Consider the following 15,780-nt stretch of genomic DNA (forward strand, 5'->3'; position numbering starts at 1 on the left):
GGTATCCTAGCTGTACTGCAGCTAAGGGAGATTATTCTATATTTGCGAGACTCATATAGAATACTATGGAAAGCAGCTTCTCCCCTCTTTAGCAATAGGGATCCAGGCTACTAAGCGGTCCATCTCTCAGCGAGACTAAGGGTAACCGTAACAAATAGGTTTGATGGTAGCGGCAATGGACATAGTTCCTTTTGCGCGCATTCATCTAAGACCATTACAACTGTGCATGCTCAGTCAGTGGAATGGGGACTATACAGACTTATCTCCGACGATACAAGTAAATCAGAGGACCAGAGACTCACTCCGTTGGTGGCTGTCCCTGGACAACCTGTCACAAGGGATGACCTTCCGCAGACCAGAGTGGGTCATTGTCACGACCGACGCCAGTCTTATGGGCTGGGGCGCGGTCTGGGGACCCCTGAAAGCTCAGGGTCTTTGGTCTCGGGAAGAATCTCTTCTACCGATAAATATTCTGGAACTGAGAGCGATATTCAATGCTCTCAAGGCTTGGCCTCAGCTAGCAAAGGCCAAGTTCATACGGTTTCAATCAGACAACATGACGACTGTTGCGTACATCAACCATCAGGGGGGAACAAGGAGTTCCCTGGCGATGGAAGAAGTGACCAAAATCATTCAATGGGCGGAGACTCACTCCTGCCACCTGTCTGCAATCCACATCCCAGGAGTGGAAAATTGGGAAGCGGATTTTCTGAGTCGTCAGACATTACATCCGGGGGAGTGGGAACTCCATCCGGAAATCTTTGCCCAACTTACTCAACTGTGGGGCATTCCAGACATGGATCTGATGGCCTCTCGTCAGAACTTCAAGGTTCCTTGCTACGGGTCCAGTTCCAGGGATCCCAAGGCGACTCTAGTAGATGCACTAGTAGCACCTTGGACCTTCAAACTAGCTTATGTATTCCCGCCGTTTCCTCTCATCCCCAGGCTGGTAGCCAGGATCAATCAGGAGAGGGCGTCGGTGATCTTGATAGCTCCTGCGTGGCCACGCAGGACTTGGTATGCAGATCTGGTGAATATGTCATCGGCTCCACCATGGAAGCTACCTTTGAGACGAGACCTTCTTGTTCAAGGTCCGTTCGAACATCCGAATCTGGTCTCACTCCAGCTGACTGCTTGGAGATTGAACGCTTGATCTTATCAAAACGAGGGTTCTCAGATTCTGTTATTGATACTCTTGTTCAGGCCAGAAAGCCTGTAACTAGAAAAATTTACCACAAAATATGGAAAAAATATATCTGTTGGTGTGAATCTAAAGGATTCCCTTGGGACAAGGTAAAGATTCCTAAGATTCTATCCTTTCTTCAAGAAGGATTGGAGAAAGGATTATCTGCAAGTTCCTTGAAGGGACAGATTTCTGCCTTGTCTGTGTTACTTCACAAAAAGCTGGCAGCTGTGCCAGATGTTCAAGCCTTTGTTCAGGCTCTGGTTAGAATCAAGCCTGTTTACAAACCTTTGACTCCTCCTTGGAGTCTCAACTTAGTTCTTTCAGTTCTTCAGGGGGTTCCGTTTGAACCCTTACATTCCGTTGATATTAAGTTATTATCTTGGAAAGTTTTGTTTTTGGTTGCAATTTCTTCTGCTAGAAGAGTTTCAGAATTATCTGCTCTGCAGTGTTCTCCTCCTTATCTGGTGTTCCATGCAGATAAGGTGGTTTTACGTACTAAACCTGGTTTTCTTCCGAAAGTTGTTTCTAACAAAAACATTAACCAGGAGATAGTTGTGCCTTCTTTGTGTCCGAATCCAGTTTCAAAGAAGGAACGTTTGTTGCACAATTTGGATGTTGTTCGCGCTCTAAAATTCTATTTAGATGCTACAAAGGATTTTAGACAAACATCTTCCTTGTTTGTTGTTTATTCTGGTAAAAGGAGAGGTCAAAAAGCAACTTCTACCTCTCTCTCTTTTTGGATTAAAAGCATCATCAGATTGGCTTATGAGACTGCCGGACGGCAGCCTCCTGAAAGAATCACAGCTCATTCTACTAGGGCTGTGGCTTCCACATGGGCCTTCAAGAACGAGGCTTCTGTTGATCAGATATGTAGGGCAGCGACTTGGTCTTCACTGCACACTTTTACCAAATTTTACAAGTTTGATACTTTTGCTTCTTCTGAGGCTATTTTTGGGAGAAAGGTTTTGCAAGCCGTGGTGCCTTCCATTTAGGTGACCTGATTTGCTCCCTCCCTTCATCCGTGTCCTAAAGCTTTGGTATTGGTTCCCACAAGTAAGGATGACGCCGTGGACCGGACACACCTATGTTGGAGAAAACAGAATTTATGTTTACCTGATAAATTACTTTCTCCAACGGTGTGTCCGGTCCACGGCCCGCCCTGGTTTTTTAATCAGGTCTGATAATTTATTTTCTTTAACTACAGTCACCACGGTATCATATGGTTTCTCCAAATATTCCTCCTTTACGTCGGTCGAATGACTGGGGTAGGCGGAGCCTAGGAGGGATCATGTGACCAGCTTTGCTGGGCTCTTTGCCATTTCCTGTTGGGGAAGAGAATATCCCACAAGTAAGGATGACGCCGTGGACCGGACACACCGTTGGAGAAAGTAATTTATCAGGTAAACATAAATTCTGTTTTCAGACAGTCAGTTTCATTATTGGGATAATGCATATGAAGGATTATTTTTTCTTACCTTAAAAATTTTTCAATTGACTTTTTTCCCTGTGGGCTGTTAGGCTCGCGGGGGCTGAAAATGCTTCAATTTATTGCGTCATTTTTGGCGCAGACTTTTTTGGCGCAAAAATTTTGTCATTTCCGGCGGAAGTTGTTAGTGGTTGCGTCATTTTTTTGACGTTTTTTGCGCCAAAAATGTGGGCGTCATTTTTGTCGGCGTCACCGGATGTGGCGTCTTACTTGGCGACAAAAAATATAGGCGTTGTTCTTAGCGCCAATAATGTGGGCGTGATTTTTGGCGCCAAAAAATGTGGGCGTCATTCTTGTCTCCACCTTTTTTTCACATTATTTCAGTTTCATTTTTCATTGCTTCTGGTTGCTAGAGGCTTGAAACTGTCATTTAAGGAATTTGATAATTTTGCTTTATATGTTGTTTTTTCTATTACATATTGCAAGATGTCTCAACTGGACCCTGGATCAGAATCTACTTCTGGAAAGACGCTGCCTGATGCTGGTTCTACCAAAGTTAAGTGCATTTGTTGTAAACTTGTGGTAACTGTTCCTCCGGCTGTAGTTTGTGATGAATGTCATGATAAGCTTGCTAATGCAGATAGTATTTCCATTAGTAATAATCCATTACCTGTTGTTGTTCCTTCAACATCTAATGCTCAGGATGTTCCTGTTAATGTAAAAGAATTTGTTTCTAAATCTATTAGGAAGGCTCTGTCTGTTATTCCTCCTTCCAGTAAACGTAAAAGGTCTTTTAAAACTTCTCATATTTCAGATGAATTTTTAAGTGACCGTCATCATTCTGACTTGTCTGTTTCTGATGAGGATCTATCTGGTTCAGGAGATTCTATCTCATATATTGACACTGATAAATCTTCATATTTATTTAAGATGGAATTTATTCGTTATTTACTTAAAGAAGTGTTAATCGCATTAGAGATGGAGGAGTCTAGTCCTCTTGATACTAAATCTACTAAGCGTTTAAATTCGGTTTTCAAACCTCATATGGTTATTCCAGAAGTTTTTCCTGTCCCTTATGCTATTTCTGAAGTAATTTCTAGGGAATGGAATAATCTGGGTACTTCATTTACTCCTCAAAGGTTTAAGAAACTGTACCCTGTGCCATCTGATAGATTAGAGTTTTGGGACAAAATCCCTAAGGTTGATGGGGCTATCTCTACTCTTGCTAAACGTACTACTATTCCTACGGCGGATAGTACTTCTTTTAAGGATCCTTTAGATAGGAAACTTGAATCCTTTCTAAGGAGAGCTTATTTATGTTCAGGTAATCTTCTTAGACCTGCTATTTCTTTGGCTGATGTTGCTGCTGCCTCCACTTTCTGGTTGGAGGCTTTAGCGCAACAAGTGTCAGACCATAATACTCATAGCATTGTTAAACTTCTTCAACATGCTAATAACTTTATTTGTGATGCCATCTTTAATATCATTAGAATTGATGTCAGGTATATGTATTTAGCTATTTTAGCTAGAAGAGCTTTATGGCTTAAAACTTGGAATGCAGATATGACTTCTAAGTCAACTTTGCTTTCTCTTTCTTTCTAAGGTAATAAATTGTTTGGTTCTCAGTTGGATTCTATTATTTCAACTGTTACTGGGGGGAAAGGATCCTTTTTGCCTCAGGACAAAAAATCTAAAGGTAAATACAGGGCTGCTAATCGTTTTCGTTCCTTTCGTCAAAATAAGGAACAAAAGCCTGACCCTTCCCCTAAGGGAACGGTTTCCGTTTGGAAGCCTTCTCCAGTCTGGAATAAATCCAAGCCTTTTAGAAAGTCAAAGCCAGCTCCCAAGTCCACATGAAGGTGCGGCCCTCATTCCAGCACAGCTGGTAGGGGGCAGGTTACGATTTTTCAAAGATATTTGGATCAATTCGATTCACAGTCTTTGGATTCAGAACATTGTTTCACAAGGGTACAGAATAGGTTTCAAGGTAAGGCCACCTGCGAGAAGATTTTTTCTCTCTCGCATTCCAATAAACCCAGTGAAGGCTCAGGCGTTTCTAAAATGTGTTTCAGATCTAGAGTTGGCTGGGGTAATTGTGCCAGTCCCAGTTCTGGAACGGGGTCTGGGGTTTTACTCAAATCTATTCATTTTGGATCTAAAAATATTGAATCGTTATGTAAGGATACCAACATTCAAAATGGTGACTATAAGGACTATTCTGCCTTTTGTTCAGCGAGGGCATTATATGTCCACAATAGATTTACAGGATGCATACCTTCATATTCCAATTCATCCAGCTCATTATCAGTTTCTGAGATTCTCTTTTCTAGACAAGCATTACCAGTTTGTGGCCCTTCCGTTTGGCCTAGCAACAGCTCCAAGGATCTTTTCAAAGGTTCTCGGTGCCCTTCTCTCTGTAATCAGAGAACAGGGTATTGCGGTATTTCCTTATTTGGACGATATCTTGGTACTTTCTCAGTCTTCACATTCTGCAGAATCTCATACGAATCAACTTGTGTCTTTTCTTCAAAGACATGGTTGGAGGATCAATTTACCAAAGAGTTCCTTGATTCCTCAGACAAAGGTAACCTTTTTGGGTTTTCAAATAGATTCAGTGTCCATGACCTTGTCTCTAACAGAAAAGAGACGTCTGAAATTGGTTTCAGCCTGTCGAAACCTTCAGTCTCAATCATTCCCTTTGGTAGTTTTGTGCATGGAAATTCTAGGTCTTATGACTGCTGCATCGGACGTGATCCCTTTTGCTCGTTTTCACATGCAACCTCTTCAGCTTTGTATGCTGAATCCCTGGTGCAGGGATTATACAAAGATATCACAATTAATATCCTTAAATCCCAATGTACAACACTCTCTGACGTGGTGGATAGATCACCATCGTTTAGTTCAAGGGGCTTCTTTTGTTCGTCCAACCTGGATTGTGATCTCAACAGATGCGAGTCTGACAGGTTGGGGAGCTGTATGGGGATCTCTGACAGCGCAGGGGGTTTGGGAATCTCAGGAGGCGAGATTACTAATCAACATTTTGGAACTCCGTGCAATTTTCAGAGCTCTTCAGTTCTGGCCTCTTCGGAAGAGAGAATCGTTTATTTGTTTTCAGACAGACAATGTCACAACCGTGGCATATGTCAATCATTAAGGTGGGACTCACAGTCCTCAGGCTATGAAAGAAGTATCTTGGATACTTCTATGGGCGGAATCCAGCTCCTGTCTAATCTCTGCGGTTCACATCCCAGGTGTAGATAATTGGGAAGCGGATTATCTCAGTCGTTAGACGTTACATCCGGGCGAATGGTCTCTTCACCCAGAGGTATTTCTTCAGATTGTTCAAATCTGGGGACTTCCAGAAATAGATCTGATGGCCTCTCATCTAAACAAGAAACTTCCCAGGTATCTGTCCAGATCCAGGGATCCTCAGGCGGAGGCAGTGGACGCGTTGTCGCTTCCTTGGAATTATGATCCTGCCTATATCTTAACGCCTCTAGTTCTTCTTCCAAAAGTGATTTCCAAAATTCTAATGGAACGTTCGTTTGTACTGCTGGTGGCTCCAGCATGGCCTCACAGGTTTTGGTATGCGGATCTCATTCGGATGGCCAGTTGCCAACCTTGGACTCTTCCGTTAAGACCAGACCTTCTATCTCAAGGCCCTTTTTTCCATCAGGATCTCAAATCATTAAATTTGAAGGTATGGAAATTGAATGCTTGATTCTTAGTCATAGAGGTTTCTCTGACTCAGTAATTAATACTATGTTACAGGCTCGTAAATCTGTGTCTAGGAAGATTTATTATCGAGTCTGGAAGACTTACATTTCTTGGTGTTCTTCTCATAAATTCTCTTGGCATTCTTTTAGAATTCCTAGAATTTTACAGTTTCTTCAGGATGGTTTGGATAAAGGTTTGTCTGCAAGTTCCTTGAAAGGACAAATCTCTGCTCTTTCTGTTCTTTTTCACAGAAAGATTGCTAATGTTCCTGATATTCATTGTTTTGTACAGGCTTTGGCTCGCATCAAACCTGTTATTAAGTCAATCTCTCCTCCTTGGAGTCTTAATTTGGTTCTGAGGGCTTTACAAGCTCCTCCATTTGAACCTATGCATTCTCTGGATATTAAATTTCTTTCTTGGAAAGTTCTGTTCCTTTTGGCCATCTCTTCTGCTAGAAGAGTTTCTGAATTATCTGCTCTTTCTTGTGAGTCTCCTTTTCTGATTTTTCATCAGGATAAGGCGGTGTGGCGGACTTCATTTAAATTTTTGCCTAAGGTTGTGAATTCTAACAACATTAGTAGAGAAATTGTTGTCCCTTCATTATGTCCTAATCCGAAGAATTCAAAGGAGAGATCTTTACATTCTTTGGATGTAGTAAGAGCTTTAAAATATTATGTTGAAGCTACTAAGGATGTTAGAAAGACTTCTAGTCTTTTTGTTATCTTTTCTGGTTCCAGGAAAGGTCAGAAGGCCTCCGCCATTTCTTTGGCGTCTTGGTTAAAGTCTTTGATTCATCTTGCTTATGTAAAGTCGGGTAAATCTCCGCCTCAAAGGATTACGGCTCATTCTACTAGGTCAGTTTCTACTTCCTGGGCGTTTAGGAATGAAGCTTCTGTTGATCAGATTTGCAAAGCAGGAACTTGGTCTTCTTTGCATACTTTTACTAAATTCTACCATTTTGATGTTTTCTCTTCTTCTGAAGCAGTTTTTGGTAGAAAAGTACTTCAGGCAGCTGTTTCAGTTTGATTCTTCTGCTTATAATTTCAGTTTTTTTCGTTATTAAGATTAAAACTTTTGTTTTGGGTTGTGGATTATTTTTCAGCGGAATTGGCTGTCTTTATTTTATCCCTCCCTCTCTAGTGACTCTTGCGTGGAAGTTCCACATCTTGGGTATTTACTATCCCATACGTCACTAGCTCATGGACTCTTGCTAATTACATGAAAGAAAACATAATTTATGTAAGAACTTACCTGATAAATTCATTTCTTTCATATTAGCAAGAGTCCATGAGGCCCACCCTTTTTGTGGTGGTTATGATTTTTTTGTATAAAGCACAATTATTCCAATTCCTTATTTTGATGCTTTCGCTCCTTTCTTATCACCCCACTTCTTGGCTATTCGTTAAACTGAATTGTGGGTGTGGTGAGGGGTGTATTTATAGGCATTTTGAGGTTTGGGAAACTTTGCCCCTCCTGGTAGGAATGTATATCCCATACGTCACTAGCTCATGGACTCTTGCTAATATGAAAGAAATGAATTTATCAGGTAAGTTCTTACATAAATTATGTTATTTCTATCACCAAGCATAAAATACCACACGACTGGATACATTTCCATCTCAGACTATCAAATTAAATGCTAACGAGATTGGATACTATTGTCCTACCTTATTACATAACCTTTTGCTCAGTTTCTTACTTTTCATACTGAGTTTTAGAACGTGTTGGCTGGGTATATACAGTAACCGCTTAACAATAATTCCTGTATTGATACAAATATATCTCAAAGGCAAAATTATTTTAATTACAGGAATTACGGCAACAGATTTTTAGTTGTTTTTAATCTGTTCTCACAATTGGGTCCCTTATTTTAATTATATACGAATAAAAGTTATATTTTATCCATACTTATCATCTTTCCTAATCAGAGTCCAGGCTGAGAGTGCTATATGTGCAGCCTTTTCTTGAGGGGTTTTCTGTCACCAGAATGTAATGTTTGAATACTACACAGCACCACTTCCCTTTCTAGAATATATACTGAGACTGAAATCAGATAGTCTCTAAATTATTGAAATAATAAGGAAGCTAGCCGTTGTGGTGCCACTGTACTTTGGTTGTGTACGATTAGTCAATTGCAAGCTACCCCGATACGGGTCAAGGTCCAGGGATCCCCAGGCAGAGCTAATAGATGCCTTAGCGGTGCCTTGGGGGTTCAGCCTACCTTACATTTTCCCACTGTTACCACTTCTACCTTGTGTTGTGGCACGAATCAAACGGGAGCGAGCTTCAGGCATTCTGATTGCTCCGTCGTGGCCGCGGAGGACGTGGTTTGCGGATCTGGTGGGGATGTCATCCTCACCGCCATGGAGGTTACCCTGTCGCAGGGATCTGCTGGAACAGGGCCCCTTTTAACATCAAAATCTCGTTTCTCTGAGGCTGACTGCGTGGAGATTGATCGCCTAGTCTTGGCCAAGAGATACTCTAATCAGGCAAGGAAGCCAGTCAATCGTCACATCTACCGTATGGTGTGGATGACTTACTTGTCCTGGTGTGAGAAGCATAAATATCCTTGGCATAAGATGAAGGTATCCAGGATTCTGTCCTTTCTCCAAGACGGTTGGAGAAAGGTCTTGCTACTAGTTCCTTAAAGGGACAGACTTCGGCATTTTCAGTCTTGTTACATAGGAGACTCACTGAGCTTCCTGACATCCAATCCTTTGTTCAGGCCCTGTCTAGAATCAGGCCTGTCTTTAGACGGTCTGCTCCCACATGGAGCTTAAACTTGGTCCTTATGTTTTGCAGCGAGTTCCATTTGGGCCTATGCATTCCATTGACATTAAGATTCTGTCCTGGAAGGTTCTCTTCCTGTTGGCCAATGCATTGGAACGCAGAGTATCTGAACTGGCTGCCTTGCAATGTGAGCCGCCTTATCTGTTTTTTCATGCGGATAAGGCAGTGCTTCACACTGGTTTGGGGTTTCTTCCCAAGGTGGTGTCTAACCGCAACATCAATCAGGAAATAGTGGTTCCGTCTTTGTATCCTAAACCTTCTTCTTCTAAGGAGAGGTTACTTCGTAATCTGGATGTGGTTCGTGCCCTGAAGTTCTATCTTCAGGCTGCAAAGGATTTCAGACAGTCTACATCTCTTTTTGTGGTGTATTCAGGGAAGTGCAAGGGGCAGAAAGCCTCATCTACTTCTTTGATCTTTTGGTTGAGGAGCTTGATTCGCTTGGCCTATGAGACAGCGGGACATAAGCCTCCTCAGAGGATCACGGCTCATTCAACTAGAGCTGTGGCTTCGTCTTGGGCCTTCAAGAATGAGGCCTCTATGGAGCAAATTTGTAAGGTGGCTACCTGGTCCTCCTTACACACTTTTACAAAGTTTTACAAATTTGACGTTTTTGCTTCTGCGGAAGCTGTTTTTGGGAGAAAGTTTTTGCAGGCGGTGGTGCCCTCAGAATAGGGTCCGCCTTTTCCCTCCCGGTTTCATTCAGTGTCCTAGAGCTTGGGTATATGTTCCCAACAGTAATGAATGAAGCTGTGGACTCTCCTCCCCTTTAGATGGAAAACATAAATTAAGCTTACCTGATCATTTCATTTCCATCGAGGGGAGGAGAGTCCACGGCTCCCGCCCATGTGTCTGATGGGCGGACCTAAATTTAATTTTTCTTCTGGCACCGTTTATACCCTGATATTTCTCCTACTGTTCCTTGTTTCCTCGGCAGAATGACTGGGGGATGAGGGAAGTGGGGGAGGTATTTAAGCCTTTGGCTGGGGTGTCTTTGCCTCCTCCTGTTTAACAGGTTCTTAATTCCCAACAGTAATGAATGAAGCCGTGGACTCTCCTCCCCTCAATGGAAATTAATTTCCCATTGTTCTTTCTAAGTATTGTTCAGAGACAGAGATAAGAAAGGGAAGCATTTGAGTGATGATAACAAGCTTATTTTGATGAGCTGTGGTTTCAAAGAGTAAATCCAGCTATTTAATATGCAAAAAGAAGCATAAATGAGCATTTTTTCATAAATTTTATACTTTACAGCTGGTATAACAAGTCATTGGGAACACATTCAGGGAAAAACTATTTTACAGTGATCTGTCCCTTTAAAATATATCAAATATGGCAATGGTGTACGCTTGGTACAGGTGAGTGTGCATGTATGTGCAGTCTGAGAAGCTGGTTACAGGTGAATGTGTATGTGTGTTGCACATGTGGTACATGGATCACAGATTAATCTGTTTTTAGAGTATGAGGTACATGAATCACAGGTAAGTGTGCACGTGTTTGTGGTGTCTGCAGTGCCTGTTTTACAGATGAGTGTGCATAGTAAATAATTATGTGCACAGAGTTATTTCTGGGTTCTCACTGTACAGGGCGTATGGATGTGATGCCTTCATATGGCTCAGCGGTTGAGCATGGAGGGGAACCGTATGTGTGTGATCAGGTGAAGACTGAGGAGGATGAAGTTCCTATAAATACAGCTACAGGTGAGTAGCGCATATTAAGTAAAGGGAAGATTCTGTGATTGTGACATTTTGTCTCCTGTAGCAGTTCTGTTTCTCAGATGGTTACACTGAGGTGAAGGTCAGTGTATTACTTTGTGTGTTCCACTGCTGTAGGGGTTGGATCTCTGTTGCTGGATGTTCTGGGCAACCAAAGTGTCAAGTAACTACTCTGTGATCAGTTCATTATCCCCTTCATTACTTATGTACTGTATGTTACAAACATTGTTTAAATCAGTGTTGTGAGTATGGATTACAGAAGTTTTCTAATAGGACATTAAACAGTAACAACCACAGAACTCAAAGTAGAGTAACTTGCAAGTTTCTGAAACAACTGTGCTACATAAATAGTTTTTTACACTTTTAAAACCTGTGTCCTCTGTGCTACCTTGGTCCTGCACGTGCCAAGAAAATTATGTACACAGACAAACAAGTCTCCTTTTTTTTAATTCTTTAATTATATTGAGATGACAATTGTTACAAACACAAACAATATTTCCAATATACAATTTTGTTGTTCATATAATAAAGCTTTTTATAACTCGTTATTCCTTTCTTTTGAGTCTCTTTGTTTGCGTATAGGTTGGTTCTTTTTATATCTGGTAGTCTTTTTCATATGATGTCTTTGCCATCTCATCTTTTTCCCTTTTTTTTTAATATAAATTCTCTATTCATGAAAAAGACATACAGTGAGCAAATTCAGTCCAAGAATAAAAGTCTGCGATATAAATACCTCTGGTGCGCCAATTGCTGGTTTAACTTTACATATCAATTTACATTCACATAACAATTTGCTCATGGAAAATCAACAGTAAACATATTGTACTCACGCATGTCTTTATTTATAACCTAAATATTGTAATGTGGAATCCCGGTCCCCAGGGTGCCACCTGTCCTCTGCTAAGATTTTAGGTCTGCGCCAATTTAGTTTCTGGTAGTATCAAAGTTGAGTTGCCATTCTCCTCTCAGTTGGGCATTGAGGATATAGTCTGTATTCCTGATTGGGTATAGTATCTGGGCCCTGTCTAACGTGGTAGGGTTCCCACTTTCTCATGAAGTGATTTGTTCTCCCCTGTAGGTCACCCAACTTGCCTGCTTGTTCATAGAGCATTTGTTGATGTATCTCCCTTTTCAACTGAATTAGGGTAGGGGGGTCTCCTTTCAGCCAGTGTTTAAGTTATCCTAGCCTGTAAGATGACATTGTGTATGAATATTGTGTTTGCTTTGCTCTGGTCCTGAAGGTTAAGAAATACTACTGTTTGAGGTGTAAGAGTGAGAGTTGCGTTGCTTATAGCGTTTAGCCAATGATTTGTCATGCCTCAACATTTATACAGCTTGGGACATGTCCACAGCATATGGAGCAGATCTGCTGCAGGTTTTGCACATTTCGGGCAGTTACCTTCAGATTTAGTTTCCCAGTTTCTATATAGCTTCCGTGTTATGTATGCCAATTCCAGTAGTTTAGTGTGTGCTTCCCTAATATCAGTAGAAAGTGTTGCTCGTCTCGCCCTCTGAATGCTTTGCTGAACCAAAGTTGTATGGATTTCTTTATTTAAAATTCCTGACCATTTCTTGCTAATGTGTTTTAGGGTATTTTTATTGTCTGTGGCCCCCAGGGCTTTATACTTTGGAGAAATTGATTTGATTCCATGTGTGTACAGGCTACATAGTTGGTATATGGTGTTGTTAGTTTCAGGTAGTTCTCCTGTCTTTTGTATAGCTTGTATGTAATGCTTCACTTGCAAATATGCAAAATGGTGCTTGCGTGGTATGGCATATTGTGTCTGTAGGTGCGTGAAGGTACAGATTGTTTTGCCTTCTAGGACTTTTGAAACTGTGTCTATGCTACGGTTTGCCATTCCTTGAATGTCTGTGTAGTCAGTCCCGGTATGAAGTTAGAGTTTCCTTGTAGAGGAGGGAATTTGGTGAGTTCATGATGTATTTTAAGCTTATGACATATTTTCCCCCAAGCATACAGGGGTTGCTGCATTAGGAGGTACCGTGGTAGTAATTTGTCTGCTTTTGTTGCTTTCAGGTGTGGTAACATGGCTAGTGACCATGGCTCAATCACTATTTGCTCTAGAGCTGGAATTGTGAAATAATCATTACCCGTTAACCAGTCTAAGACATACTTCGCCTGAGTTGCCTAACTATATAACTCTATCGGCTAGATTGCGAGTTTTGTCGGTAAGGCTTGCAGTGCTAACGCTCAGTTCCAGTTCACCGCTCACCTACAAACAACGCTGGTATTACAGGTTTTTTTCAACCCGGCGTTAGCCTCTAAAAATTGAAGGTAGAGCAAAATTTAGCTCCACATCTCACCTCAATACCAGCGCTGCTTACGTTATGCGGTAATCTGGCTAAACGTGCTTGTGCACGTTTTCCCCATAGGAAACAATGGGGCAGATTCGGCTGAAAAAAACCCTAACACCTGCAAAAAAGCAGCGTTTAGCTCCTAACGCAGCCCCATTGTTTCCTATGGGGAAATACATTTTACGTTTACACCTAACACCCTAACATGAACCCTGAGTCTAAACACCCCTAATCTTACACTTATTAACCCCTAATCTGCCGCCCCCGACATCATCGCCACCTGCATTATATTATTAACTCCTAATCTGCCGCTCCGGACACCGCCGCCACCTACATTATACTTATGAACCCCTAATCTGCTGCCCTTAACATCGCCAACACCTACATTATAGTTATTAACCCCTAATCTGCCCCCCCAACGTCGCCGCAACTATATTAAATTGTTTAACCCCTAATCTGCCGCCGCCAACACTATACTAAAGTTATTAACCCCTAAACCTAAGTCTAACCCTAACCCCCTAACTTAAATAGGAGATATAGGAGCTTTGGGAATAGGAGCATTTTTACTAAGCCTATTCTGCCCGATATGGTAAGAGGGAGTTTTGCCCGATGGGATGTTAAGTCTTGTGCTTCTCTTTTTAGTGGCGTGTAATTAGCGTCATTCCATTTATTCAGATCGGTGGAGAGTTTGATTCCCAGGTATTTAAATGTATTGGTGACTACTTTAAAGTTGTAGTTTAGGTCTGTTTTTATCTGTGTTTATTGTGTAGCCGGAAATTTGGCCAAAGTCTGCTATGATATTCATGATTTTTGGGATACTTGTTTTTGGGTTCTGCACATATAAAACCATGTCATCTGCAAATAAAGATATGTGTACTGTTTGTTCTCCCAATGTGAGTTCTTCTGTTTCCGCTCTGATTTTGATGGCCAAGGGCTCCAGAGCAAGGTCAAACAAGAGCGGGGAAAGTGGTCACCCCTGTCTTTTACCTCGCTCCAGTGCAAAGGGTTGGGATGGGGCTCCATTGACCAGGATCACAGCCTGTGTGAGGAGTATAGGGATTGGAGTGCTTCCGAGAAATTGCTAGTAATCCCGAATTGTTTGAGGGTGAGGAATAGATGGTTCCAAAGCACTTTATCAAAGGCTTTTTCTGCATCTACTAGTAGGACGCAAGCCTCTTTACTATCTGCTATTGTTCCTGACACCCTATGGTTCCAATAGTGATTTAAAAGAAATTTAAGTGTTCGGATGTTTGTAACTGCCGTTCTACCTTTAACGAACCCCGTCTGATCCTTGTGAATCAAGTGAGGAAAGACAAGAGCCAATCTATTAGCTAGAATTTTTGTGAAGAGCTTATAGTCAGAGTTTATTAATGAAATCGGGCGATACGATGCTGGTTCTAATGGGTCTCTATCTGGTTTGGGAATTAAGCAAATGATTGCTTATGTAAATCTTTGGGAAAGTTTAATGTCTCCTATCATGATGCCATTAAATAACTTTGATAACGTATGTGTCACCTAATTTTTGAGTATTTTGTAAAATTCGCTCGGGAGTCCATCTGGTCCAGGAGCTTTTTCGAGAGAAAGGTTGCCTCTAATTTTGATTATCTCTTGTGGGTCTATTGGGCATTTAGTGTCTGTAGCTGTTCAGCTGCCAAAGTTGGTATGTTAATGGAGCTCCAGAATGCGGATCTATCTGAGGATTTTATGTCTTGTGTTTTATATAGTTCTGAGTGGTATTGTCTAAATACTTGTTGGATTCCAGTGGTATCTGTGCAGATTTCCTTTTTTACTTTTTATGGCCATTATTATGTTTGTGCTTTTGGTTAGTTTAGTAAGTCTGGCCAATAGCCGTCCTGTTTTATTGCCATGGCGATAGAACCTGGCGTGTGTTGCTGTCAAATCTCTAGCTGCGTTTTACGTCAGGTGTGTCCCTTTGCGTTTTCGTCTGTGGGATTGCGCAGGTATTTATTTTGGGCATTTAGTAGTTGTTTTAACAGCAACTCCTCCCTGAGCTTTTTCTTCTTTTTTATCTTTATTACATATGAGGTTGTGACCCCTCTGAGAACCGCTTTGCCGCTTCCCAGTATAGTTTGGGGGTTGTTGATTTAGTGATTTATAGCATAACCATTCCCCCACTAAATGTTTTTTTAAGATTGACGTTGTGGAACAAATATTTAGGGAAGGACCAGGTGGTCTGTGGATTCCTTATTGGCCCTAATGTAACTTTGATCGTGATTGGGGCATGGTCTGAGATAATTGGATTGTCTATGCTAGCATCTGTGATTTTAGGGTTTAGGGAATTAGAAGTCAGGAAGAGATCTATGCGTGACAGGGTATCTTTGGCAGGGGTGATGCAGGTATAATCTCTAGCCTGGGTTTTTATCCCTCCAGATGTCTGCTAAAGAGAGGGCTTTTCTGAATTTGGTTAATATTATGAATTCCCTTTTCGCCTTGGGGTTTATGCTACTTCTAGCTTGTGGCAGTTTGGGGTTCTTGAATCTGTCTGCTGGTGTGTTGCAGTGTTATGTGGAAATCTCCTCCCAAAATCAGTGGGGCATCTGCTATGCATAAGAGGCGTGTTCTAAGGGAACTCCAGAACTCACTTTTGTGTGTATGTGGCCCATATACACCCCCCAAGA

At 41.6% G+C, this 15,780-nt stretch overlaps 1 protein-coding gene across 1 annotated transcript in view; it reads left to right on the forward strand.

The window, feature by feature from the left end:
* Nucleotides 1-15,780, forward strand: part of LOC128657273 (uncharacterized) — a 112,033-nt gene that overhangs the window by 53,585 nt on the left and 42,668 nt on the right. The window contains exon 13 of the mRNA XM_053711553.1: nucleotides 10,700-10,813. Within this exon, the coding sequence (XP_053567528.1) occupies nucleotides 10,700-10,813 (114 nt within the window). The remainder of the gene's footprint in view (nucleotides 1-10,699; nucleotides 10,814-15,780) is intronic.

This window comes from Bombina bombina, chromosome 4 (genome assembly GCF_027579735.1).
Source record: "Bombina bombina isolate aBomBom1 chromosome 4, aBomBom1.pri, whole genome shotgun sequence".
Lineage (NCBI taxonomy): Eukaryota > Metazoa > Chordata > Amphibia > Anura > Bombinatoridae > Bombina > Bombina bombina.